Below are 26,767 nucleotides of genomic sequence, written 5' to 3' on the forward strand. Positions count from 1 at the left end.
GGACCCGCTGTTTATTAGCGGTGTGGAGGAGACAGGGAGCTTGGTGAGAGGAACTCCCAGGTAGAGTCTGAATGAGAGATGGACCAAAGCTTGGGGACTGCAAGTCAATAAGCAGGCTCAGTGGGGGAGGAATGGTGTGGCACTTGGGATGGATCAGTTCAGAAGGTTCAACAAGGCAATTCAAGCCTTTTCCTCCACCACGGAGGGTCCTGACTTAGTGTTGGCCACGTGCCTTAGAAGAGCTGCCTGGGAATTCCTAGATCTTGGATGTGAGGGGGCTTCAACACTACAGCCTCTGCAGTCATAACACACATCCTGGCTGCACATTCAGTGCTCAGGATTTTCTGTGTAGCTATGAGGGCTGGAAGTTTTTAGTGTGAAAACCCTAAAATTCAAAAGCTGTGATTCTGCCATAAATGTACCCAGATGCTTTGAGATTCTGGTTCTACTGGATGCAGCTCCTGAGAGCTATTTGAGCATATGGCAGAAAACTAACTGTGGTGGACTGGGTGTGTCCTGGGGCATCCCAAGCCCCTCACTGCCTTACTGTGGACTGCTGCTCCAACAGTGACTGTGGATCAACGTGTCTACCCTGAATTTCTGCTGTCTTAATCGCAGCAGTATTTGTGACTCCATCCTGTTCTCCTCAGAAACAAAATCACTTCAAGAGCCACCAAAGCTAATGTGTCTCATAGCAGTGTGCTCTGGGATGAGTGGGCTTGGTCTTTCCATGGCCAATTACTCACAAAGGCAGATGTACTGCAAGTTAAAACTGGATACACTGTCGTTTTACTGATTTTGCTGGACTAAATAGAGAATTGTTCAAAACTAGACCATGATTAACAGAACATTATTATTATTATTATTATTATTATTATTATTATTATTATTACTACTACTACCAACTCTAACCAGTTATTCATCTTCTATTTGCACAATGTTTGAAGCAGATGCTCTGTTTTGGAGCCCCTTAGTGAAAGCAATTGTGTGCATGCAAGCCAGTGTAGTCTGGTTTAAATTATTTATGAACAGTGATTATCTAAAATGTGCTATTAATTATTGAAACAATTAGTCTATGCAGTTCTCTAAAGATAAATAAGGCCTTTCACTTCATTCCCTTATATGAGTGAGGGGCAAGCACATTTTAAGGAAAAATGAGATTGTCTTAGCTGAGTGGTTGATGTGACACCCCTCTGGTCTGACTTCTGTCTGACTGCCTGGACTGTATGTGGTATTAATCATAAGAGAAATCTTTCTCTGTGTATCTCTGATAATTCTTCTCAGCTTTTAACATCACTGCCTGCTCCTCTAACACTGTCCTCATACCTCATCCCGGTAGGTCCTGTGCTATTTATACTCATGATAAACCAAAAAAAAAAAAAAAAACAAACAGGAATTAGATCACCAAAGTTCATTACAAATCCTGGATCTGTGGAGGTGGAAGTCTCGTGTAGTGTCCCAGTGTGTTACTCGGCCTCCCCAGGCCGGTTAATTTTAAAGTGATCATTTAGCACTAACCTGGAAACACACGACAGCCTTCAAAATGAAAACAATCTGTTTAGGCAGGTGGGAAATGAAACCAGTCCTAATGGCTGTAATGGTTTTCTGTGAAGGCCCCAGGCCTCATTTTGTCTCTCATAGCAATATAATCTTTTATAGCGTCTGTGAAGTTTCCTAATAAATAAATGTTCCTTGTTGCTGGTGGTTGAAGATGCTGTACAGGTGCATCATGAAAGTGCACTGGCAGACCATCGGGTTTCAGTTCAAAACCTCTTGTCAAGATCATTTTACAAGATATTTCAAAGGAGTATACAAGAAATAAAAAAAGCAATGTAGCTGCAGCAGGGATTTAGTAATAGATTCCCTTGCTGTCTGGGAGCTGTTACCATATAAGTTGCATCAGTTTTCCCAAATTCTTTCAACTCCATAATTAGCAGTACTTGCAAATGCGCCCTTAGTTTGGCAAATGGGGAGGGAATGAAGGAAGGTAACAAATATGAAGGACAGAGAAAAAGCAACCGCTTCAGAATATTTTCTGTAGCTACAGTAATTTCTTGCTTATTCTCTGTCTCGGTTGTTTTTCCAGAACTGGAGGTGGGATTAAAATAAGGAAGAGAGAATTCCTTGCTTGCTAAAATTGCAGAAAAATTCCCTTTTCCCCTAGTTTGGTATTTTTACAAGTTCCCATTTCTGCTTAGTTTCTCTGTGGGGAAGAGAAAGAGTACAGTTCCCTGCAGCTCATGTCTATCATGACAGAGGGAGAAACAAAATGTGAGGGCCAAGGGGGGAGTTAAAATACCGATTTGATTACTGAAGAGTTAAATTGCAGAATATTTCTCCTGCATTGTCTCTTGGTGCCTTAAACCATGATGCCAGTGGTGGATGCCATGGTGCAAGTCCCTCCTGGATCACCAACATGTAAAATTATCCTCACAAAATCCCTTTGAATTTCTCTTCTTCCTTGGTTTATAGATGGACACAAAGGCACCGATATGCACTGACCTATTGTCCTCCCTTTTTCAGTGATGAGTGTTGCAAGGTGTGTTATTCTGTAATGCAAAGAGTATAGCAAATTTTCTCTGGAGGGTTTAAGTCATTGCCTTGTCAAACAACTATGGATATGTTCCTGCCCTTATATACTGTCCACACTTGGAACACTCAAAAATTCTAAGCTGTTTTTATGTTAGGAACCTCTATAATTCTCTGATCCTATGGGGCTGCAGAACTGTAGCTGACAGCCAGCATGAGTAACCTCTTAAAATCATCTTAATGGAAAGTTTAGAAGTTGTGAATAATCCCGTTAAATGAAGGAAAGAAAGTGTTTTATCTTAAAATATTTAGAGCAGATGCATCATTTGAGTAAGAAACCAATGTGCCTGAATTAGAAATGTCATAACTTCAAAGAAACTGAGTCAGTAGTTCAGAATGAAGTGACATAGCTTTTAAAGGAAGGCAAGCAACCCTGCTTTCCAAAAAGCATCAGGAATAAAAATTGTGTACACCTAAAAATAAACAGTGTGAAATATAAACATGGGAAATAACGTAGAAATAAGAAGAGAAGAATATTCCTCCTAAAAACCAAAAACCTAAATTAAATTTCATCTATTAGGTTTGGAACACAACCCCTGTTTTCTTCAGAAAGGATGCTGGCACTACAGTAAGGACACACATTTTCCTCCTAGATGGGTGTTGGAAGAGCCTTTGCTGAGCTAATGTAGTAGAACAGAGTGAGCATATTCTTCTCTTCACATGCAGTTCAAGCTCACTTTTATCTTTTTACCAGAAATATACATTTACACATTACTGCAAATCAGCTTAGACACTACACCAAGAAGTATCTACCTAAAAAATGGGCAGTCATTTTAGAAATGACCTTTCACTCCTGGTACTATGAGCAGATAGCTGGAATGATCACACATATTGAGCATTCCCCTTTGCCTGTGTTGCAATACGACATAGGAGCCCCAAGGAGGAATAGCGTGGGCTTGTCCTAGTGCAAAAGGGACTGCAAGAGATAACGCTGCCTTTAGTCAGAGCACACACTGTTTAACCTGTGTCATTCCTGCCAGGCATTAGTCAACCCTGCTCTTAAAGCCAAGCTCCATGTCCTTCTCAAAGTCTGCTCTGGAGCTCGTCTGTCACTGACGTTAGAAATGTGCACCCAACGATCAACTGGGGTCTTTGGGTCATGTCCACCCTGAGCAAGCAGAGTGGTCCGTCCTCCCTTCCCTGCAACAGCCTTTGGGATAGAGCAGTTATCTTGTCCTCCCTCTATTTTTCTTTTTAACATTAAACCCCATCTCATTCAGACTTTAATTAATGACAGTCCCTGCCCCAAGCAGCTTGGTAGTGGGCCCGATCAGCCTGATGTCATTACTTCACCATGACAATTTCCTAACTAACTCCATGTGATATTCCATCTGTCTGACACTATTAAAAACTTTTTATATAGCCCTTATTATTGTAGTTGCTGAGCTCCCCACAAACATCACAGTGAGGAAGGGAAGTGCTGTTATCCCCACCGAGGCACATGACCTGTCAGGATCACACAGCAAGTCTTATCAGGGAATTAAATATAGGTCTTTAAGTCTTCAACCAGCTCTAGCTGCATGGTATGTTAATGTGAAGAATCAAGTGGCAAGCAAATAGGGAAAGTATGAAATTGTATGTGAGAATTTTATTATTTTTTAATAAAACCTTACTTTATTTTTAATAAAGGTAAGATTATGGGCAGGATACCCCACTAAAAGTAGTTAAGTACCACATTTTTTTTGGTTCCTGACTGAAGTAATTTAATAACAGCACTATCACACCTTGTTGTTAGACATAACTGAGAAGCCACCACAAAGTTTATGGTTAAATTCTGTTTGAAAACTGTGAAGTTAAAGCACATATGAGTAAGGAACCTAAAGTTGTCTTAGTGACCCTCTATTTTGTTTCCCAGAGCTCGCTGCCATGTGATCTGCTTTATATTGAGTAATGGATGAGCCACTAAAGGCAACTGAAAGTCCTTCCTGATGGTCAAAAAAGAGAAGGGTCTGTGTTTTAGCCCGCAAATGATGCAGATTGTCAGGAGCACATACATTTTTAGCACTGCACACATACACTGATTCAGAACAATGTTTATGCATCTGTGCTGTAGACAGATATATAAAATTACTTTTTTGGGTATGACAATACCAAGACAACATTAATTTTGCTGAATCTGATTTTTGGACTCCACAAATGGAGTGCAGTGAGGAGGGGAGAGGAGAACCACCTTTGTTGTTGCTTGAGACAGTCTCACTTAGTCTTAAATCTTAGTTTATTTAGCTCACTGAATATTTTCCTGTAATGTGCACATATTATATTGTAAAGTCTCTTTAAAGGTCAATTTAGAACCTTCTAAGCAAATAAACACAAAATAAAAGGCATTGGAGCTGTTATCTATCTGAGAGCTTAGCTAAAGGTATGCTATGGCTTAATTTGAACCAGGAGAGCTGGACGAAGATTGCATTTAACCAGAAATACTGGCAAAAATATGCTTCAGTAGAGCCAGAACCACATGTGGCCATTCCACTTTAATTGTGCTTGTTTTAAAAGATAGGTCTTTAACATTTACCCTCTCCATGCTTGCTGTCTCTTTATGAACTGAAAATAAAAACTCCCCAGGCAGTCATACTAAGACCTCAAGCCTGAAACTTTTCAGCTGAGTCAAAACCAAAACCTGTGCTGAGTCTGCCCCGTGCTTTTCTTTTGTAGCCGTAAGAACTTTGGACTTCTCTGCTGTTTTTTCCCCCCAAGTCCCCAGGCCAGTCCTAACCCAGGGAGGCAGTGTTTTGATACTAAGTGTGTCTCCTTGGTGAGGTCAAAGGCAGTGGCTGCAGTGCTACTGGTGCGGGGGCAGCCTGCTGTAATGTACTACAAAACACCAAAGTACGCTCAACAATAACAAAAGCATTAACCGCTGACCCACAGCTTGGTGAAATTCAATCCCACCATTAGGCAAACATGAAAATGAGATCCCAGAGGAAGGAAGGTTCAGATGTTCAAGACCAGAGAAATTGGGTGAGGAACACAGGCAATGAGATGGAAGTTGCTGCAGACTGAGGGGAGGGAAGGGGAGGTTGCCAGCTCAGCGGTAGGATCTTTTAATACCATAAATTTCAACATGGACTGAGCAGTCAGTGTTTTTGCTTCACTTTGGAACAAAGCAAACTCAAAATGATTTATAAGAAGTATACCTTTCACCGTTTTTAGGGACACATTTAGGGGATACAGTTTGATTTCCCAGGGGTGGCTTCAGAGCTTCATGTTTCTACGTTTGTTGTAAGTCTGGTGTTTGTGGCAACGTGTGGGTGCTCACACCAAGGCTGGAATGGTTCAGGAACCTGGAACAGCTAAACCCCCAAGGATTACTCAGTTTTATATCATGTCAGATGGTCAGAGATTTCTGTTCCAGTAGTGAGCAGTGGGTCTGGGTGCTGCAAGGCTGCAGCCAGCAGATGGATGGGGGCACTGGCAGGACTGACACTCTTTCAGTTGTCGTTATAATGTGTTACTTTTCTTCCCCAGAACACGCTGAGTGCAGATGACCATTCTCCTGAAGACAGCTTCACCCTGAACCCCGAGGACCACAGGGAATACCCCGATCTCCAGGCTGCCCACCGGCCATTCCCTAAGCAGCGATTCCAACAGGAAAACGGGCACACATCCCTGCAAAGAGATGGACCCAGATCTTTCCTCCTGGATCTCCCAAACTTCCCTGACCTATCAAAAGCAGACATCAATGGGCAGAACCCCAACATTCAGGTACAAATTCATGTTAATATCTGACCTCTTTTGTGTCTTGCACAAAGTTGTTTTACTAAACCAAGACAACTTTCAGCCTGGCTTCCATGACACGCAGTCAGAACAATCTGCCTCTACCAATAGCACCAAGAGAGAATGTATACGGTATAATTTAATATTATGTAGCATTGCATTACAGATAAAATATAATATATATATGAAACATATCTACTATATATTTTTTGTGTCTAAGTTAATGGGCATATTTCATTTTTTTTTCTGAATTTCTCCTTGGCTAGTGTTGATTGCATGAGTGTGGGGATCAGTGCAGACCTGTTTATGATACTAATCCCATCTTTGGGATTGCCATTTTGGAGCATATTATCTTAATTGATAATAAATGGGTATTTTAATTTCTATCTTCAATTTACTGTTGTAAAATTCGTTTGCGAATAGATCCTCTTTTAGTGTGCTTTTATAAAATGGAATCATCTCCAAAGGTTGTAAGAGAATAAGTCTCTTAGTCTCAACTCAAAAGTGCTGTATGGAACCAAGACTTAGAGTTAATTTCTGCAGCAACTGCTTGGAGTAAAAAAAAAGGTTGTGTGCGAGAAACTTTGTTATATGTTATTCCTCAAAGTGTTCTTGGGTTTGGAACAGCCTCTTACAAGCCACTGACATCTTGAAACTTCAAGGATTGGAAAGAGGAAAAAATGAGTGATTTGTTTTTAATTCAGAGCCTTAAAGCAAAATTGGCATTAATAAGCAGTCCTTTTTAACCAAAACAATAAATTCAAATGTTGTTCTGCCTAAGATGTGCTTATAAAAACAATACACTAATAGATCTGGTTTTCTGGTTAAATTAATTCCTGGCTTCTTATAGTCCCCCAACCCACAAAATTACCATGCTTTTGATATGTCTAAGAAGTATGTATGTAAAGATGTAATAGATCTACTGGTGAGAGGCCAACATGCTCAGAGGGCTGGAGCACCTCTCCTGTGAGGACAGGCTGGGAGAGCTGGGGCTGCTCAGCCTGGAGAAGAGAAGGGAGACCTTAGGGCCTCTTCCAGTACCTAAAGGGGCTACAAGAGAACTGGAGAGGGACTTTTTGCAAGGACATGTAGTCGTAGGACAAGGGGGAATAGCTTTAAACTGACAGAGGGTAAGTTTAGCTTAGTTTTAGGAAGAATTTCTTTACTGTGAGAGTGGTGAGGCCTTGGCACATGTTGGTCAGGGAAGCTGTGGATGCCCCATCACTGGAAGTGTTCAAAGCCAGCTTGGATGGGGCTTTGAGCCACCTGTTCTGGTGGGAGGTGCCCCTACCCATGTCAGGGGGTTGGAACAAGATGATCTTTAAGGTCTCTTCCAACCCAAACCATTCTATGATTCTGTAACTGGGGGAGAACAAGCTGCCTCCACGTTGTCACTCCATTGCACTCACCACAGATGACTTGGAACATTTAGAAGCCTCACAGATTTGGGTCAGGTGTGAGTCTAATACTTGAGGGGCCAAGGTAGGAAACATGTTCAACATGTGGTGACTGAACACATCTCTCACACTAGGTAGGAAAACCCTTTCAGAAAGCCTTAGGAAGGGACGATTGGGCCACAGATTGTGGCATGAGGTAAATAATGTACATCATTATTTGAACAGTGTGTAAACCACAGAGAAGGACAGGAAGAAACAAAAACCTTCTCTGATTGGTAACAGCACACGATGTTTAGACCCAGGGAATAGATAAAAGAGATAGAAACAGTTCCCTGGCTTGTCTTTGTAATAACTGCTGCTGCTATGACCTCTTTTTCCACTACCTGATCTTGGAAATGTGTCAGCAACTGTGTCAGCAGTTTTGCTGGACTCTGAGAACTGGGAAGACTAGTCCTGTAACCTGGAAAACATTGGGCAACATTGATCCCGGAGCTGTTGTGCACAAGGATGAGCTCTTTCAGAAACAGACTCCCTAAGTCCTGCATTATATTTGCTCTGCATTTATTCTGCTTACATAGGTGTGTAAATAGTGATATACAAAAGTTCTTTAAGTTCCTGGTTGACAGTCCTGCAGTAGGTCAAGCCTCATGGAAATAAGACTCCCATTAATTCCTTGCAGAGTCAGAGAAAGTTTATTTCTTTGCCTAAAGGCTGTAAAAGGTGGCCTATTCTTTTAGAAAAATAGGGTTATAGTGAACTCTTGCTCTTTACCATATTGACTTGAACAGAAATAGTGACACTTGTTGACTTACAAATTTCTCATCAGCTGTTTGGCAGATGAGAGCAGAATAGATGTTCATTTGTCTTTTTGCACAATGGTTTCAGACTATGGAAGTTACATTCCTGGGGGTGTTGATTTAAAAGTCCTCCTGGGCTCATGAGGTTGGAAAGGAGAAGAAAAAAAAGCGTGTGTGTTAAGATAGTACAATTGCCACATTTTATTTTCAAAGACTCACAACCTCTTTTCCCTTCTCCTGGAGTATAAACTTTCCTAGACCAAAAATAGCATTTTTTGGAAGGAAATTATACCTGGAAATTTTAAATATCTAATGAAGAGACATAAAATTCAGACGATAAAGCAGGTGGAAAAGGTACTCCAGTGAGTTGTCTTTGTGGCCATTCCTTATCTGGTTCCTGTGAGATGGCACTTGCTGTATGATGCCCTGGTATGTCTTCTTTCAGGGGAGAAGTGGTGAATATCAGAACACCATCACAGGAATTCAGAAAGCTACCATGCACCCCAGGTACTGCTATATTTATCAGATGATAAATAATCAAATATAAGTACAGCAGACTAGAAAACCCTCAGAAACAACAGCCAGAGCTGCAGTAATTCAAATGCAACTTGATTCTTTGCATGCAAGACCAGGACAACACTTACTGGCCTTCCTGTGGTGTTCTAGCCTTGTAAAATCTTCCATCTTTTCAAGTGGCATTTTAGGCTTTAGTGTTGCTTCCACACTGATTGTTTGAGAGTAACCGCAGTAGCTGCTGTTGAGCAAAGCCTGGCTCTTTGGTTTGGGGTATTTTGTTTGCTTCCTTTTTGTCATTCTAACAACTCTGTCAGTGCCTGGAAGAACTCTGGATGAGAACGTGATTACAAAAACTAATCACGCATTTTCTTCGGATCTCCTTTCACAAGTGGAAGATCCCTTTTGTCTTGGTTTGCACTCATTTGATGAACCAGCCAAGGGATGCCTATGCAGACCTTGTAATTGGGCAGGGTTATTATTCAGAGTAGGGACTGTTTTTACCCCTGAGTAGCAGAATGATGTCACATAGGAGGTGCCCATTTTCCTTTTCTGATGGGTTTCTCTTGTCTGTTTGAACCAGCCTTCTACAACATCTGTTCTTCGCAGCTGACCCTCTGTTTGGAGCCAGGTGTTTCAACTTGCAAGTGAACTTTTGTTCTTATCCCTCCCTTTTTCTTTTTACTGCTGGTTTCCCAGGCTTGTGGACTGTAACAGGTGCAGGTAGTGTGCTGCTCTCTGTTGTCCCACTGCTTTGCTGCTTCCCTAGCACTGCTCAACACCATGATGAATGAGCAGAAAAGGGAAAACTTACAGAACCATGGAATGGTTTGGGGTTAGAAAGGACCTTAAAGATCTAGTTCCAACCCCCCTTCCATGGGCAGGGACACAGTTTATTCAGAGCCCCCTCCAGCCTGGTCACACCTCCAAGGATGGGGAGTCCACAACCTCTCTGGGCAATGAGGGCATTTGGTTGGTATTAATGCTCTTCAGAGAACTTGAATCTTGGTCAAGCCGTATGACCAATAGACTTGGAACACAGCTGGGTGAGCTCCAGTTGCAATGGATGTGTTAAACATTTTGGATGAGGTGACAAGTTCCAAGTGAAACCTGCACAGAAACAGACAGGATTCCTGTCTAAAACCATGTTGATGTGCCCTAGAAAACTGAAGTAAATCAGTGTATGATTAAATCTGTTGGGATTTTTGTCCTTGCTTTGAGTCGCAGGATTGGTAGTAATTCATAGGAGTGATCTGAAGCCAGAAGTTAGTGCTGCCTGCTTGGTGATGTGTCATCTTTATAATTTTGCATGAAGCCTGTGGCTGTATCCACTAGTCATGCCACTCCAGTGCTCCTGTGTTAGCTTTGTTATCTGTTACCTATTTGTTATCTGTTTGTTATCAATTTGTTATCTATCTGTTATCTATTTCTTACCTATTTTCTCTCTTCAATATCTCTTCAGTTGCTACCTTCTCTTAAAAAAACATCCACCCAGAACCACCCACTTTGGGAACATACACAGCTACAAATAAGGCTTTATGATCTGCTTTTAAAAAAGAACTGCAGATTTCAAATTAACTCTTCCCCATGGCCATTTCCCTCACCTCCATCTATACCGTGTGTCACTTTTCACGTTTTATTAGATGTGTGTCTTAAATATAATTTTATATTTGTCATTTGAAGCTGCTGGTTTCACTGCATTAGAAAGCAACACCCTCTTGGTATTATCACTAAAGACTCTATAGTATCTGACCAGTAAGTCTCATCTCTAATTTAGCACAGGGAGAACTGGAAGGCTTCAGTAGTGCTTGTTTCTTGTGATTTCTGTAAGGTTTAATAATTTGAGGTAGTAGCAAAGCACTGGAAGCACTGATGTAGCCTTCAGGATCTAGCTAGTCCTCTGGCAAGCTGGAGAGATTACTAGAAATTGGTATTGAAAGTGGTTTAACTGTTTCTACTTCTGTGCAGTTTCCTTAATGTCATGGTTACGTAATAGGAGCTCACTGCAGAGTGCAAAATTCAGAGCTCTCTGGAGTTGAGTTTGGCCTGTCAGAGATTACAAATAGGATTGACAACAGTAAAATATGTTTCAGGTTTTGAGGCACCTTGTCCTTTTTGCTCCTAGCAGATTTTGAGGGTCCTTCATTTTCCATCAAGTCCAGAAAACTGTCCTAAGTGACATGAGACAATCAAAAGTAAATTGGTATCATTACCGGTAGCAGTTTAATTGAAGTTGTTAAGTGGTGTAATGCTAATTTTACCATTGTAGTCTCTTATAATGAACTCGTTCTATTCTCTTATTATGGTTACCTCATTGCTGACTTGCACAGATTCATCTTTACAGAATGGCAAGTTCTGCATTAAGAATATGCATCAATTGCATGAAAGAAACAAAGGACAGAAATATCATAGGATCCACTGCTTGCACAATATTGTAAATGTAGTTTTTCTTGAAACATAATCTTCCAGTTGCTTAGAGCAGTGTTTACACCAGTAAAGTGAATTCAAAAACATTGTCTCAGTAAACAGGATGAAGAACACAGAACTCTTTGTGCGCTCCAACAGGCGGGGATAATATTTATCTTCTGTATATTTTTGGCTAGGAGAAAATTGGATGTTGGTGTCTGAAGACATCTGTGCTTGATACACTTGTTTCATTAGAAATTGACTGCAAATTTGTTGTTTTAACATACCTACGCCAATTGCTTTTAACAGTTTTTAGAGGAATGTCCTTAATTCATAGCTTATACAACCATAAACGAAGTGGCTTCATTTTAGGTTTGAATACTTCTGGGGATGATTGTGGATTTATACAAGAACTGTGTTACCACAGACATTTTGGGAAGCTTGAGGGAAAATAAAATCTTTACAGTTTTGATAATCACTGAAAGAAGAAATCAGTCTTTGAAACTGGCTCCAAGATAGAAATACTAAACCAGATCTATTTTTTAATTTTTAAGAGGGACATGTTTTTGTTGGAGTAGCTATAGAGCGTGAAAACTCTTCCAGAGCTGCTCTAAATGCCTGCTTTTTATGATTCTGGTTCTAGATCTGATTTCTTTTTTCCTTCATATAAACAGCCTCCAGTATAGAAGCTGATCAAACAAGTTCCATGTTTGAGGACCGTGTATATGTACAAGTATGTGTGTGTGTGTGTATATATATATTTATATATATATATGTACAGTCATGGACTAACGGTGTTAAGTCTATACCTAAGTACTAGGAAGAATTCAATAAATACTGATTTTTTCCAAATTTTACACTGGGATAGGGAAGCAATTGTTTACCTGAAGCAGCAGCCTCTTCTCACACCTCTGCCCTAACTTTTGGGTCCTGTGGATTACTAGGATTGGGCACTGATTTCCTCCCTGCCTCTGGAAGGTCCATAAAGTTAAATGGAACTAGGCAGAGCACAACCAAGTCCCTGCAAAGACTGTAACAGAGCTGACTGAAGCTGCCTCCTCATTTCTGACAGTGGCAGTTCAAACAATCCCAGGATTCTTTATAGAGTTTCTTTCACTCCATGGTTTTTATGCCACATATTAAGCAAACACCTTGGTAACCAAAACTTAAAGCAGCAAAGAGAGTGACACAGGTGTGTGTCAGGCTACCACATTGCATTTTACTTTTGCTATTTTGGGGTTTTAAATACGCTGTATGTTGGAAAACTCATTTTAAAGGCCTTTGTAATAAGCTTTCTTAATGGTAAAAACAGACCGAAGGGGATATCTGATTGCACAGGTATGTCTTGAAAGTAAACTATTGACAGTGCAGTTGAAGGTCTGATGAGGTCTGGCGATGCTGGAAGTGTGTGTGTCCCACCTGCCTTTCCTCACCAGTGTTAGTACCAAACTCTACAGGAGTTTCTCTGTCCCTACAAACCCTCTTTTCTTTAAACTGACTTGGTATCGTTAATTAGTATTTAAAATCAAATCCCTATGGTTATTCAGGCTGAAATAATGCGAGTTCATGCTGACTGACTGTCACACAACTGCGGATTAGCAGAGCAAATGGAATGATTATCATTGGTTTTTATCAGAGGGTTTGGTTTGGGTTTTTTGTTTTGTTCGGTCTTTCCACTTTGCTGAGTCATTGCTTACAGAGTTGGTGTGGTCTTAAAAATACTTGCTACCAAAGTACTGGAGTCGTGCTAATTTTCAGGTGGGGAGCAGCAAAGCCCCACTACTGGCCAGTGTTTGCTCCTCAGTAACGTGATTTCCTTTCACTTATTGTGAAAACTCTGTTTTGCTTGGATAGATGCAGCAATTTTGAATCTCTGAACTAACCCTGATGTTTTTAAAATTATGAAATCCATTTTAATTCTTGGTCTGTAGAAACTGAGGTTTAATGAAGTAATCGTTCCAATTCCATGTGTAGCCTGGGAGTGAAATCCCTCTTGTGTAAAGATGCTATTAGGCTGACAACTGCACTTTCCCTTGCTCTTGCCCTGTCTCCCAGTGGACCTTCATAGTAGCCTCAAAGTTGTTTCATTTCAATGGCTTTGTCTGTGGTCAAATGCAAAGCGTGAAGTAGGTTCAAAATCTCCTTTCTCCAAAAAAATTATATGTGGGCATTGTCTGTGCCTGCAGCTACAAAGATATGGCAGCACTTCTGCTTTGCTTCCTATGTCACACTCCTGTAGATTTCAGGTGGCTGTGACCTTTTCTTTCTTTTTCTTGTGAGTGTCTTGTGATGTTACTAATAAGAATTGTATAAAACTAACTTTTTATCCACGATGCACATCCACAGAGCCACTTAAATGACTTTTTTAGCATAATAGTACGTTATTCTGATTTTTCTGGGTTTATACAACATGATTTTGAAAGACTGCTTTGCAAATCTATAAAACATTGAGAATGCCTGTATTCAACTTCACAGACATATCTGATAGCCACTTCTCGTTGTTTAGCCAGTCCAACGTAATCACTGAACCATGTTAGCATGAAACATCAGAGCACTTTATTATTTATCTGTGGCCAAGGTTTCTTTTGGCTAGTCCCTGCTTCTACTTAAATAGCCACCTGTGTGCACACATAGTGTTCATCCAAGAATTTCACAATTACACATTGTTCAGCACAGAAAAGCAACAATCAAGTGTTTCTCCTACACAGAATCATATTTACATTCATGATGTCTGTGACGGAATGGGGCAGCAAACTTTGAATTTTGGCTCTGGGCTTCTGCAGAAACCATAAACAGGTTGACCATAACGGGTCATTATACTCTCCAGCATGAAAAAAGGACCTACTTCATAGGGCTTTGCAGCAAGTCAATGGTCAAAGGAGCTGCTGACTCCCATCATTGCCTCAGAGTGTGGTTTCATGTAGCGGTAACAGCTGGGCTGCTGCCAGAGGGCAAGACAGATGCAGATACCCAGATACCCTGGGCTCTGGATCTTCACCTTCACACTCATGGGCTTACTTAGCCCTGTCTAGAGTCAGTCCAAGTCCTTGGAATGGGCTCTGCACTCTCATGTGCTTCATGCTTTCCTCAAATTCAGGCTCAGCATAATTAGAGTACAGATTTGGTTTTCTTTTTCCTGCTTGTATGTTCAGCTCTAAACATCTTTTCCCCATAAGGCAGAAAACTCTTCTGCAAAGGTTTAAGCACAGCATGGGTTATTATTTTGTGCAGGATTTTTCCTAGCCTTTGTTCCAAGGTCTGATTCAGCAGAGGTAGCAGAAGGAACCACTCAGCCGCCGCATATCTCTGGGCTCCGTAATCCCCAGATGGTTCAAAACATGTGAACCTGATGGTGTCGTGCAACCCCTCTGCAAGGCAGCACCAGCATTTGTCTTTGCTGTATAGAAAGTTTCCCACTGACGAGGAGGAGGTACTGACAACCAGGCTGGTCTGTTTTGAACCCCACAGGTTACCATTGAAGTGGTGGATGGCCCCGACACCGAGACAGACAAGGATCTGCAGAAGGAGAGCAGCAAGCCCAGCTGGCCAGTCCCATCACCTGACTGGAGGAGCTGGTGGCAGAGGTCCTCCACCTTGACTCGCATGAGCAGTGGTGACCAGGACTACAAGTATGACAGCACTACTGAGGACAGCAACTTCCTAAACCCTCTCGGTGGGTGGGATGGTCATGCACCCAGTCACCGGACATTCGAGTCCAAGGAGCAGCCAGAGTATGGTGAGTTTGCGTTCCAGGCCTCTCATGGGCACCTTGGGATTGTAAAAACGAGCTTGGGGAAATGAGAATGGTGAGGCATCACTGAGAGCAGGCCAAGCAAAATAGAATTTTTCACCATGTGGCTTTTGTTCATCAGCTTTTAAATACAAATCTGTGCAGATGCACAAGCTGTACTGTGGTAGCTGCATTCCACTAGTAAGTCTATAATCTTGCAAATCATACCAGTTATCCCAGAAGAGGGCCTTTTTTTAGTCCAAAGTGTGCTTTTTTTGAAAGCAAAGGAAACAAGGTTTCGTATTTATTTTTAGAGTAAGGGTAAGTACAAATTTAGAATCGGGCGGTGGTTTGGGAACCAAAATATAACTATTGGATAAATAAGCAAGATCTAAAACGTGGTAGTATTTGGTGGATACACAAATAAGATGAATTATGTTGGTGCATGTGTGGGGAGTGGCATATGCAGCAGGAACATTGTGTATTTGCGTGTGTAATTCTCTTCCAGATGTGTCACAGCGAAAACAATTGTTTTCAGCTTGTTGTATGAAACAGTTGCAGAAACTAGAAACAGAGAGGAGCTACAGCTATTCACTGCCCTGATGGGCTGTAACCATCCACATGGGAATGACTCAAGGGAGGTGAGCTAAACTGTGCTCACAGGAAGCTCAGAGCCCCTTGGATTTAAGTTAAATGTAAATACAGACAACTTTTAGTCAGAACAAAGTTTCCAAACAACAGTGCTTTTACCCTGGCACTTTTGTGTTCTCCAGCGTGGCTGTCATGCACTGATTCAGTCTTATTTTTCCTGTGATTTGGTTAACTTTAAGTCCTAGAGCCTTAACAATCAGAATAACCTTTTTTTTTTGAATGATCTCTTTAAACACATACATATGTATTAAATTTTGTGGCCAGAAGATTGAAGTTTATCCCTTCTTTTTGCACCTACATTTATTTGTGGGCTGGGTTTATTGCCAAGAATTCATATCTTAGGTAGTTATTCATTTAAGTTAAATAAAATTGCTTTCTCAAGTAATTGTGGTAGGGAAAAAAATAGTAAGAATTACAAATACAAAAATAGGAAGAACAGGTTGAGCTCCAGCTGAAAATCTAATGTGATATATTCAATAGTGTGTTTCATAATGCAGTGGAAACACCAGGTAGATAGGTCTAAAACTTTTCCTAGAGCTCTCTGCTGCACACCATCCTATTAATCGGAAAAGCTCCTGGCCTTCTGACTAACCTAAAATGCCACGTGCCATTGGCCTTGTCCAGGAGGATGTAGCAGCAGATCCTGCCCCTGTGGGGCTTTGAAGCTCATTCCTCCCATTGACCTGCTCATCACCCCTTTCATGGCTCTGTCTCCCTGCTCCTGCCCTACCAAAAATCCCTGCACACTCTGCTTGCCCTTCCTGGGCCTCCAAGCTTCTTTGACAGGCACTGCACCTGCTCACCTGCCCTATTCCTTGCCAGCCAACTCTGAGAAAAAACTCAGAGTTGGAAAAGAGCTGGACAGGAGAGAAGGGCCAGGCATAGAGGGCAGATCACATTTTCCTAAGACATCTGATGCCTTTTCAGACTGTTGTAGTGCCTACCTGTCGGCAAATCCCAGAACCATGGGTCTTACACATCGATGCTGACCATGGTCCTCATCACACCATGGACACTGATTCCAGTGTGGTGGCTTCCCAGTTGTCAGCCATGTAAGAAAAGGAGGATAAACACATAAGGTCCCTGCCACGGGGAACTCACATCTCAGGCAGCTTGCTACGAGTGAGATATATAACCTTCCCATACTCCTGGCAATAAATGTTTAATAGCACCCCACAGAGTTGTCGTCAGTCATTACATATGGTACAAATCAAGTTACGTGTTCTACTAACCAGCTCAGGAAGCCCACAGACAGCAGGGCTGTTGGGGGAGCGGGAATGACGTGTAGCACAGAGGCCAGGGAAGGCAGGGATCTGTCCCTGGGTCTTGTGTAGCTTAGGTACTCTCACCTATAGCTATGGAGCAGGGCTGGCTCAAAGCCACTGAACCAGATTTTGCTTTGCTACCAGTGCTGGCGTAACCCAAAGGAGCTACAGCCACAAGTTATGATCACAGGGCAGTTAAATATCTCCTGTAGGTCACAGAGGTAACCATTAAGCCAAATGTTCCTCCCTCAGCTGGGGAGGCAAGAGAACTGGGATGTGTTCATGGGCTCTGTTTGGTGGCCTTCACCAGGTGGGATGTGCAACAGCAAACAGAGGAGACTAGTGCTGAGGGGTTTAGATACTTACAGGGGCACCAAGCTGTGGTGGTGCAGACTTGGTATCATGTGCCGTTGGCTTTCTACCAGAAGAAAATGAAGTCATGTTTCATTTTCAGAAGGTGCCTGCTAATAAAGAGTTCGATTTGCTTAAACAGTTAGATTTGATGTTATTTAATAATTTGCGTGAAACACTACAAATTGCATGTTGTTCTCAGTGCAAAATGTGTATGTGGTTCCCTGTACTTGTAGCAGTATTCTTGAAATATCGGTTCCCTGTTCAAGGGACTGAAAAGCAAAATTGCAATTTTCACACATGACCCCCTGCTTCCCATAGCCCAACACGCATCTTGCCCTAAAAATTAAGTGATTACTGTTGTGCTATTTCTGTGTGTTTTGAAAAGATAAAAAAGAAAACTTAATTTATCCTGTGCCTGATTAGGCTGTGGTCAGCAAACATATTACTAAATGCAGGAAAATTATGTGAATAGACTGTTAGTTCACGACCCAGCTTTGCAGCTGAGGATTCTCAGCTGACAAAAGGTCAGGAGAGAAAGGAAATATTTTTTCAAATAATGTTGCATGCATTTCCCTGAGGAGCATCAAGTGTGAAAACCATTTAAACAGCAGGCTTGCGCCTGGCGTTCAGCCCAAGCTTCAGGTAGAGACATCTGGAACCCATTCTTGTTTTGCCTTCGTAATAAAAAACACTACACAGTAGTTTTTGGGCAGTGGGATTTTTGTTTCTTCATTTCCTTCCTCATCTTTGTTCTTGCACAGATTATATTGATGGTGAGGGCGACTGGAGCCCGTGGTCCCTCTGCAGCGTCACCTGCGGGAGCGGGAACCAGAAGCGGACGCGGTCCTGCGGATACGCCTGCACAGCCACCGAGTCCCGGACCTGTGACAGGCCCAACTGCCCAGGTGTGCTCGTGTTCACGTGAACTGCTGTCAGGGGGAGTGGGGAGAGGTGATCTCAGAGCTCCTGGACACAAAGACCAGGGCCTGTTTGTTCCCTGGCAAGGTAAGAGTTCCGGTGGGAAAAGGCACTCTGGTTTTCAACGCCATTTATGAAATGGTAGGTCCTTTCATAGTAATAATATGCTGGTAGATGCAGTCCACTATCCCCTGGGACTTAAAAGACAATTACAGGCTTTCTTTAGGTCATTTTGTGCATAGGCATTTTTTATTCCAAAGGGTGTCATCTACTCTCTTGAAACAAATTTGTGTTTGTTTTAGAATTTCACAGCAGCTGTGCTGTTACCTCAGTGAGCTCCTGTTTTGCTGTGCAGTGAATGGGAATGCCTGCATGATGAGCAGAGATGAAGGAATGTATAGTTTTGGCTTGAATATATTCAGAAAATATGGCTCCTACCCATCCACAGGCATTGACATTTAAAGTGTCCTTACTATCCCACAGTCTTCACTGGCAAAAGCAGGGCTGAGCACTCAAACCTACATCATAAAAATTTAAAGCTGCTATGGAAAACTTTCCCGTGATGTTCTTTAAATGCTGCTGTGTGTTTGGATTTAGACCAGTTTGTCATGCAGTAGCTGCCACAACGCATGGGATGGGTGCAAGTTCATTACTTCCCAAGATCAGAGAGCAGTGAAAGCAAGCCATGGTTGTTTGCATTACACTGAGTTTACTTTATGACTCAGAAAGGCAGAAATTCTTAAACTGGAGGTCAGGCCATTTTTAATGGGAAATGTCAGAAATAAAATGTCAGAAGTGCTGGAGAGGAGACAGCAGACTCGGTGAGAGAGTTGGAGAGAAGTTTCTCACTCACAGATAGATGTGTGTCTCCATTGCAAGGCAATGGCTGCTAGGCAGTTCAGGAGAAAATTGTTTCTAGATGCTCTTCATACATCCTAAAACCTCAATAATAAGGGGTTAATACCGGAAGAAAGCATGTAGCCCCCAGTTATATTCTCCAGTATTTATTACCAGCTAGCATCAAACAGTGGCAAACTTGAAAGAATATATTATGTCATATAACAGACCTCCAACGATCAGCAAGAAAAATATATTCACTCTTTGAGGCTGTGCTGACATTTTTAAAATTACAAGGGCAAAGCTCAGCTTCTGCTGTTTATAATTCCAGCAGTGAATTACTGCCTTGTAATGGGTTCTTGGGTATCTATTATTCCGCATCTAGTGCTGCAGTTAAGGCAAAACCCTATGATAATTTTATTGAAAAGTGGCCTGAGGCTGTTTTGAAGCTTTGCAAGCCACTATTATGCCCCAGTTCAGGAGATCAGGAGAAAGTTCATTGGCAAGGAGATGGATGGTGAATAGACTTCATTATTAACCATATAGTTATCATATATTAAAGATCTTTCTGCTCTCTTTAGAGGTCTTTAATTCAATGGAGAGGAAAAAAAAAATAACCCAAACCTGTTCAAATGCTTCTTTGGGAGATATTTGTTTTAGGGCTACATGACACAGAAACATTAGGGAAACATTAGGCTGTTCTACAGGCTGGACTAAAGCAGCAACAAAAGGATGTTTACTTTGGCAAGATCAGTTAATACATTTTTCTGGCAATCTCTCTGTCTCTCTACTGATAGCAAACACTTAACTGGAGGTTGCTGGAACATCCTGATATATTAAGATCCTGATATTTTATTAGGTAGCTATAAGTGGTGAGGATGGAATTGCTTGGAGAGTTTAGTTTCATCTGCTCACACCTTTCAACTCCCTGGCACTGGGAGAGGCTGACAATCACCAGTCATCTTGTAACAGCATCATTCCTGCTTGTAATTCCTGAAAAATGGTTGCCCACTTACAGAGATGAACTTATCTACCTGTCTCCAGGTGGATATCTCTGTTTTACCTTCCTAACACCACAGATTCCTCAGTCCTTATGCTTTTAAAGGAACACTCCCTCCAGCAGCAACTTCGGATTGCTTCCCTGCCAGACAAAAGCACCTTGCAGAGCCTGGGGAAGGAGGGGATGGCGAGGAGGCAGCTGATTCCATTGTGTTTTAATGGGAAAATGCCAGCACCTCTAACACGTGTTTGTCTTAGGGATTGAAGACACATTCCGGACAGCTGCCACGGAGGTGAGCTTGCTTGCAGGGAGTGAAGACTTCAACGCCACCAAACTGTTTGAAGTTGGTAAGCAGCCTAGTCAGTCTTTCAGTAATAGATAAGAGACTTCCTTAGATTTTTCTTGGGACCAAGATATTGAGCTTACCATTAAAAATGTCCGTAATAACAGCTATTTATTATCTTGCTTATGTTTATGACCTGAACCTTAGTTTGCTTCGGTCACAGAATCTTTCCCTTCTTAAGTCTTAGCAAATTCATGTGCTTCTTTCATTATAAAATGGTTATTCTCTGTCCTAATTCAGAAGAGAGCTGTAAGGCTCCACACTAATAGAGGGGGGGAAAAAAATCAAACACTCCTTAGCATTTTCCTGAAATAGCCTTGAATGGAAGACACTATAAAAGCATTTTAGATACAGCTGTCACATAAAAAAAAAAAGGCAATGACTTTTATGAGCATGCATAGCTTTTATAGCTGTGTGTGCTGCTGTGGGGGTAGCCAAAGCAATTTTATAGTGCATGGCTTGGTTCTGATGTGTCTAAAACTCAGCCCAACCTCTGTAATGTTCTGATTTCATCTCTCCAATGAATCCATAGTGTGGCCACTCAGAGACACTGGATGCTGGACTAATTGAATAAATAGTGTAACCCAGCACCTCCCTCCCATGGTGGCAGAGCACAATAGTTAATGACAGCCAGGACAGGACTCTTTAAGGAGATAGAAAAACAGAACACAGATCACTAAGTAAATATTTTGCAAGAATGTTTGCTGTAAGAGTTTTAGGTCCCGGTTAGTTACTCTACTGCAGAATCATGTTAAAGAAGTGTGGAGCGAGATATGCAGGGGGGTTTTGACAGCCCATAGCATGATATAGACACCTTAAATAATGTTTTATGTAGGAGATGTTTAACTGGATTCTCCCAAGACTCTTGCAAAATAATAAAGTGCTAGCATTAAATATACTACTGGTCTATAAATCTCTTTAATCCCAGCTATATGTCATGGCTCTGGTGCCATTAAATCCTCGTAATGTACAGCCACTCTGATTTTATGTCACATATGCCCTTTTAGAATCTGAATCACTTTTGGCTGCATCTGCCAGCTAAGATGTCAGTCTCCATGTTTGAACTACAGATGCTTGAAATACCCCTTTGGGGGAATGGAGACCAAATAGAAAAAAGTATTTGTTGGTTCAAAAAAAAAAAGACTGAATTAGAGATTCAGGAAAAGTAAGACAGGCCTTGCTTGCCATCTTGGAATCTTTATTGTCGTGAGAAACTTGATCCTTCAACATCTGACACTTACTAGGTGAGTGTGTTCTGACTGGCACCAAATCACTGTGATTTCCCTGTTTCTGTTGCTTCTAAACCCAGGATAGTGTCTCTTGTGCTGCCTGAGGATATCAGCAGCTTAATTAGAATTTGTCAGGTAGAAGAAATGTCACAGATTCTGAGTGGCCTGGTTCTGCACTGTAACTCCAGACTAGCATTGCCTGAGGCCCTAAAGTCAGTCCCCTAAAGTCAGTCGCAGGTGTGATTTCTTTATCTGACAAGACAGCACATTAACACACTGCAGGCAGGGCAGCAAACTGTGGCTGCCCATTCTTTCTAAAGCAAAGCACTGGTGCTGAACAGTTAGGCTTTACTCATTTGTTATCACTGATCACACCAACTGGGATGCTGCATAATGTATCTTAAGTTTCCATTTCCTGCCCTTAACCAGATACTGATAGCTGTGAAAGATGGATGAGCTGCAAGAGCGAGTTCCTGAAGAAATATATGCACAAAGTGGTCAATGATCTTCCCAGCTGCCCATGCTCCTACCCCAGAGAAGTTGCTTACAGCACTGCTGAGATCTATGATCGACTTAAGAGGAAAAACTTTCGCTGGAAAGATGCAAGTGGTCCGAAGGAAAAACTGGAGATCTATAAGCCCACGGCACGATACTGCATCCGCTCCATGCTCTCTCTGGAAAGCACAACATTGGCAGCACAGCACTGCTGCTATGATGACAACATGCAGCTGATCACCAGAGGGAAGGGGGCGGGCACACCAAACCTGATCAGCATCGAATTCTCAGCAGAACTCCATTACAAAGTGGACATTCTGCCTTGGATCATATGCAAAGGGGACTGGAGCCGCTACAACGAGGCCCGGCCTCCCAACAATGGGCACAAGTGCACAGAAAACCCCTCAGATGAGGACTACTACAAGCAATTTCAAGAAGCAAGGGAATACTGAGAAGGTTTTCCTCCTCAGAAAATTCAGACACAAAGTAGCATTCGTTTCCTGGATGCCAAAGAACTGGTGGTGGCTGCTGCATTGGCTCCTTGACAGGGGTTGATCAGTTCCTTTCTAATGAATGTATATAATTGTAATATAATACATAAGTATTTTTCACAGTGTGTGTAATTTATAAACACATATCTCTCTATCTCACACACACCTATTTTTACATACAGACATACATAAATGTTGTCCTGGTAGGATTTTATACTGCAATAACATTCATGTAATAATGTGCATTTCATTTTATTTCCCAACTGTAACATAATGGGGGGTTGGGGGGTGGGCAGCTGCCTTCACCATCAGGCCCCAAGGCCCCAGCTGAGGAGGCACATATTTAAAAGTTGTTATAAACAATAGGATTGAAGAATGTACTCTTCCATATGGGAATGGTTTACAAGATTAATGCACCTACACCATCAATTTTCTCTATAATTGATTTCATGACTAGTCATATCTAAGAAGGGAAGAATTTTTTTTGGAAGGGTAATAGTCAAAAGTGGATACAGAGAATTCCTGGCAATTTTTTCTTGGAATTCTTCCTGTTACCTTCCAGCTCAGGTCTTTGCAGTCCATCTGGGGTAGGCTTGCAGGAAGATGTAGTTGTGGTTTTCCTATAGGCCAGAAAAGGTCCTGATGCAGTGGAGTCACAAACAACCCACTCTTGGAGCCATCTCAGATATGGAGCTGCAGCTGTCAGGGTTTTCATCTTATGCTGGGGAGCAGATCTTCAGGGCAGCTACCTGTAAACTGAGCACGCTGTGAGTCTTTGTAGGAGTGAGGCCAGAGAAGTAATCCACGTCAAAGGAAAAAAAAATCACAGCTCCTTCCCAGTTTTTAATATGAAGAATGTTTGGATCTGCTTCTTTCTTTCTTTTAAGAAAATAAAGAAGTTTATTTTTTTTTAAAGGACAGGAAAAGTGGAATCCATATGTTGTATTTCCCTGGGATAAAGCATGCAACCAGCTCTTTCCCCCATTTTTCTTATGCTGAGTGCACAGTGTCCTACAGAAGTAGCTATTCTTTAAGGAAGCTCTCTGGGAGGAGCAATTGGTGAGTTAAAATGTCTTAATTTTTTTAAAAAGCTAGCATTATTTTTGTAAAGTATTTATTGAATAACTCACATGTGAGATATGTCTCTAACATGAAAGGTTTCTGTAGATGGAACTTGATTGCCAAGAACATGACTGTTGTTAGGCAAAGGTTTTAATTCCAAATTTTTATAAAGTACATACATACATAATCCTGTCATTAAGCAGCTCATCTCTGCATTCTTATGAAAGATAAAAGTTACACCATGGGTAAATAAATACTTACAGTTCCATCCTGCAAAAGACTGCCTTGCTGCAAGTCAGTGTCTTCATTTGGAAAACTAAGGCTCAGTGTTACCAGAGGAATGCCTATTTTGGGGATATGTGGTCTGACACACATGTGTGCCCTGCATGTGGAACCTCACACAGCAGCAAAGCTGACCGGCGTCACAGTCAGCCTGAGCTGAAAGATTCAAGACAATTCCTTCTGCTATATACAGACACACATAGATGATATTTAAGGTCCCTTCCAACCCAAAGCATTGCAGGATTCTATGAGGCGCTGTAGATCTTTGGCTCTGTTGGCATTTTGGGTCTGGTTGATTGCAACCCCACTTACAGACATGGGGTGCAGCCAGCACTAACACAGGCACAACAATCCCGCCGAGTCTGGGCAGGGTCAGGCTTGTGTTGGTCTGCCCAGGTAGTCCAAATCAGGGGATTTAAAAGCAGCCTGGGCCTCTAAGCAAAGCTACTGCACATCTGCAACCTCAGCTGGTCTGCTGAGGCAACCTCAGCAGCTGGAAACCTCGGCCAAGTCATCCGAGCTTCCCAACACAGGCTTGAGTCGGAGGTGGGGGGAGACGTGGATATGTTCTACCACAAGCTGGTAGTAACAAAACATGGTTAGTTGAGCAAGAGGGTAAACATGGGGATCACCCCTTAATTTTTATAGAAACCAGATTTTGTAAATTCTTGCAAGGTCATATGAAGGAGCCACCAGGAAGCGGAGCGGTTAAATTGACAGCAGATGGATAAAAGGCACAAGGAAGTCCAGGATCAGTCACTTCATAGGGAAGACAGGTATCATCTGCAACATGGAGGAGAAAGCTCTTCTTACTTCACTTAGGAGTGTGGGGGAACAACATTCTCAGATTTCTCTGGGAGGGAGATGAGAGGACAATCACAATTCTTGAAATATAAAACACATCCCTGCACTTTGTGGATTAGTAAATTATGGTGGTATTGAGAAATGCTACTACACTGTTAACACAGAACATAACACATAAAGTGTCAGGAAAGAGGAAAAATCAGTCTAATAAATGAAATGACGCACAAAGTCTTACCGCTTGTAATTTGCCAAGGCTGGAAACTCTGAGGCAGCCTAATAATCTCTGATAGGACCTACCAGGTGTTTCATAGGATGCATTCTGGAGCATAGATCTAGAATATCTGCACTTCTGCAACCTTAAGCAATGGTATTTATTAAAAACAAAGTCTGACCTACTTTATAATAAATTACGATCCATTCAGGGCTGGGCTGCTTTTTTTCTTTTCTATTTTCTTTATCTCCTTTCCAGCGATCAAAATTGTACCTAGAATGACTTTGTGTAGTAGACCTTAGCAAGGTGCTAGAGTTTACCATGGCCAAAATTTGCTCAGTTTCTTAAACATAGAGCTGTTCATATTACAACTAGACCTGAGGAAGGATTTGTGGCTTACAGGCAGAGGTTGGTGTTTAGGAGAAGATGCTGTTATGTTTCCAAACTACCACAGAACAGGCATATTGGAACACTCAACCAAAGATATGAGGGGGATTGAAACAAGCAGAACTGAACAGGGAAACTGAAACAAGGAAGCAGTCAAGTCATCCAACTTATTTTTAACCCCCAATCAATCAGCAGATACAGATTACGGCACGGCTTTAGAGTTGAGTTGGTGGGAACGCCTTAAGCTGGCACAGCTGCTGTGAAAGATGTGTGGAGCAGTGCCCCAAGGCAGCCATAAATGGATTGAATCGTACCTTTGATGGTTAAAAGGATGAGTGGGCCTGGCTTCATATTGCCTGGACAGCTGCTGAGCAGCAAAATTCCACTGCTATAACCCACAGTGATGCACATGGGTTATAGGACAATATAGCAAAAACCAGAACCATACACACACCCCTGAATCCCCACAGCCTTGCACTAGTTACCAGCTGCACTTCCCCCCTCCCGCTGTGCAAACTGGTTAGCACTGTCAACACAAGGCATTCCTTGGAAAAATGCTGGTGAGCTTGTAGGGCTGCCTGTTCCAGACACAGTGTTCTGTGCTGAGGTGGTTGGGATGGTTGCACTGAGTCACCGATGCACCTGACACTTCCAGCTGGGTGGGGTAAGACCAGTCCAAGGAAGGAAAAGGGGAAAGTTGCCTTTTCCCGTTCAAGAATCTACCCCTGCCAGGACACAAAGAGCCTTAATGCCACAGTCTCTTACCTGGCTCTGGGAGCTGCTGCTGAGGAGCTGCTGGTGCTCCCCAAGGCCTTCCCTTACTTCCCTTCCTGTGTTCTCCATCAGGGCACCCCTGGACCTGCCCAGCAGTGTGGCTCACATCACCCTGGCTTACTCTCAGCAGTATTCATCTCTCTCCGGAGAAAGTTACTCACATTCAGGCTGGACAGACTATGCAGAAACCTGGAGCATACCATTCCTAGCAGGGACAAGACACTGGCAGGGCAGGGAGCCTGTTCATAACCCATCCAGACACAGCTACTCAGCAGACTCCAAGTCACCCACACAACCATCAGATACCACATCAGGGGCAGTGTCGTGGCAAGGCTCTTTTTAACCCAGAAGAGGAAACCTGCAAAACGGATACGAACAAGCTCAGATTTCTTTGTGCTCACTGCATGCACCTGCACAGGCCTCAGCACAGCCATGTCCCTCCCCTCCAAAAACACAAACCCCAGCATGCTGAGGAGGGAGGGCATCAGCAGGAAGACCACCAGCAAGCACCGGAATTA

The 26,767-nt window shown here is 42.2% G+C and overlaps 1 protein-coding gene across 1 annotated transcript in view; it reads left to right on the plus strand.

Moving 5' to 3' along the window:
• Positions 1–24,072, plus strand: part of ISM1 (isthmin 1) — a 39,521-nt gene extending 15,449 nt beyond the window's left edge. The window contains 5 exon segments of the mRNA XM_027653799.1: positions 6,047–6,291; positions 14,885–15,152; positions 18,178–18,321; positions 20,429–20,518; positions 22,173–24,072. Coding sequence (XP_027509600.1) covers positions 6,047–6,291; positions 14,885–15,152; positions 18,178–18,321; positions 20,429–20,518; positions 22,173–22,690 — 1,265 coding nt within the window. The 3' untranslated portion in view covers positions 22,691–24,072.
• The last annotated feature ends 2,695 nt before the right edge of the window (positions 24,073–26,767 follow it).

This window comes from Corapipo altera, unplaced genomic scaffold (assembly GCF_003945725.1).
Source record: "Corapipo altera isolate COAL_440 unplaced genomic scaffold, ASM394572v1 70, whole genome shotgun sequence".
In the NCBI taxonomy this organism is placed as follows: Eukaryota; Metazoa; Chordata; class Aves; order Passeriformes; family Pipridae; genus Corapipo; species Corapipo altera.